Genomic DNA, 2,500 nt, shown 5'->3' with positions numbered 1-2,500 from the left:
CCAGCCTCGAGGAAGCTGATTTAGTAAGAGATGAGATATGAAGTTTCCAGTTGAGATTTTGAGTTAAGGATAGACCTAGGATGTTTAGTGTTGAGGAAGGTGATAGCTGGGTGTTGTCAAAGAATAGGGGATAGTTGTTTGGAAGATTGTGTCGAGTGGTTAGGTGGAGTATCTTTGTTTTTGAGGCTTTGTAGGACACCAGGTTCTTATTGCCCCAATCGGAATTAATAGTAAGGTCTGAGGCTAAGCGTTATGCAGCCTCCAGCCTTGAGTCGTTAAGTTCCTGAAGTGTGGGTCTTCTATTAAAAGAAGTTGAGTAATGCAGAGTGGAATCATCGGCGTAGGAATGGATAGGACAGTTCGTTTTGGAAGAAGATCATCAATGAACAACAGAAAAGAGTGGGAGATAGGACAGAACCCTGTGGGACACCACTGTTAATAGATTTAGGAAGAACAGTGACCGTCTACCACGGCAGAAATAGAACGGTCAGAAAGGAAACTGGAGATAAAGGTACAGAGAAGGATAGAAACCGTAGGAGGGTAGTTTAGAAAGCAAAGATTTGTGCCAGACCCTATCAAAAGCTTTTGATATGTCCAGCGCAATAGCAAAAGTTTCACCGAAACGGCTAAGAGAGGATGACCAAGAGTCAGTTAAGAAGGCTAGGAGATCACCAGTAGAACGCCCCTTGCGGAACCCATACTGGCGATCAGATAGAAGGTCAAAAGTGGAAAGGTGCTTTTGAATCTTCCGGTTAAGGATTGATTCAAAAGCTTTAGATAGACAAGAAAGTAACGCTATAGGACGGTAGTTTGAGGGATTCTGATACTACTACTACTACTACAACTACTACCGTACTACTACTACTACTACTATTACTACTTATATTTTGTGCTGCCTGTAGCGCCCGAAGGTGCTCTTGAGGGGCCTTATGGACGGGCCCAGTCCGTCTGTGGCGCACGCTAATGTTATTCATAGTAACTGCCGTGATGCATAACTCTTGCTTGGCCCAGGCTGCCCAATCAGTACTCCTCTTGACCGGAGTCGATGAAGTTAAGGTTGATTGAAGATCCGGAGAGCATATGGGCAATCTTCCGTCATTGACTTGAAAAATCAGCGTGTTTCGGTGAGGACTCGAGCCCAGTCCACAATAGGTCCCCGGGCTCACCACGCCCGCACTCTAAATACTCGGCCACCGCCTCTCTTATAGCTACTTCTACTACTACTCCTGCTTTTTTAATTCATTCCCTTACTTCTCCGCGACCTCCTCCTCCTCCTCCTCCTTCGCTTCCTTATATCCCATCGACTACTGCCATTAGAACCATAATAGTTCCACATCATATCATTCACATACTTATTTGATTTTTTTTTCAATCTCGCAGGGCGAAGAGACAAAGGAGCCAATCATTATACCATTTAAAGTGAGTACTGAACGAATAAACAGATGCTTCTACTACTACTGATAATAATATTACTTCCACTTCTACTACTACTACTACTACTGAAACTACTACCACTACCGCACTAATACCTTCATTCATTCTCCTCCTCCACCTCCTCCTCTTCCGCATGCTTATATTCTTCCGACTACTGCTACAAGAACTACTAAATAACAAAAATAATAATAATAATAATAATAATAATAATAATAATAATAATAATAATAATAATAATAATAATGGCATTAATAATTTTAATAATAATAATAATAATAATAATAATAATAATAATAATAATAATAATAATAATAATAACGATAATAAAAATAAAAATAATAATGACAATATTAATAACAACAACAACAATAATAATAATAATAATAATAATAATAATAATAATAATAATAATAATAATAATAATAATAATAATAATAATAATAATAATAATAATAATAATAATAATAATAATAATAATAATAATAATAATAATAAAATGATAACAATTGTGATAAATAAATAACAATAATAATACAAATAAAATTATGTCTGACACTACAAAACATGACTATAATAATATGAATATGTATAATACTTACTATATAAAATATTGTCTACATAATAATGACAATGACAATAAAAATAATCTGAGATTATTATTATTATTATTACTATAATTATTATTATTATTATTATTATTATTATTATTATTATTATTATTATTATTTTCATTATTATTATCAGCAGTGTAACAATTATAGTATTAATGACAACAAATACAAAGCTAAACAGATTAATTTACGTAATTGTAAAATGTCTTACTCCTTCACAGGCTGAGGGGACTCTAGAACCTCAAATTGTCAATATTAGGGTAAGCATCGAACCGTGTATGTGTGTGTGTGTGTGTGTGTGTGTGTGTGTGTGTGTGTGTGTGTGTGTGTGTGTGTGAGTGAGTGAGTGAGTGAGTGTGTGTGTGTGTGTGTGTGTGTGTGTGTGTGTGTGTGTGTGTGTGTGTGTGTGTGTGTGAGTGAGTGAGTGAGTGAGTGAGTGAGTGTGTGTGTGTGTG

At 35.6% G+C, this 2,500-nt stretch overlaps 1 protein-coding gene across 3 annotated transcripts in view; it reads left to right on the top strand.

The window, feature by feature from the left end:
* The window catches only part of LOC126997609 (protein SpAN-like), a 25,633-nt gene that overhangs the window by 2,648 nt on the left and 20,485 nt on the right, over positions 1-2,500 (top strand). Inside the window, exons 3-4 of one of the 3 annotated variants that reach the window (XM_050858792.1) lie at positions 1,381-1,419; positions 2,267-2,305. The exons of 1 other annotated variant lie outside the window; for it this stretch is intronic. In XM_050858792.1, coding sequence (XP_050714749.1) covers positions 1,381-1,419; positions 2,267-2,305 — 78 coding nt within the window. The remainder of the gene's footprint in view (positions 1-1,380; positions 1,420-2,266; positions 2,306-2,500) is intronic. One more of the 3 variants, XM_050858793.1, reaches the window with a different exon arrangement.

This window comes from Eriocheir sinensis, chromosome 12, assembly GCF_024679095.1.
Source record: "Eriocheir sinensis breed Jianghai 21 chromosome 12, ASM2467909v1, whole genome shotgun sequence".
Classification (NCBI taxonomy): domain Eukaryota; kingdom Metazoa; phylum Arthropoda; class Malacostraca; order Decapoda; family Varunidae; genus Eriocheir; species Eriocheir sinensis.
This window is presented reverse-complemented; position numbering and strand designations above follow the sequence as displayed.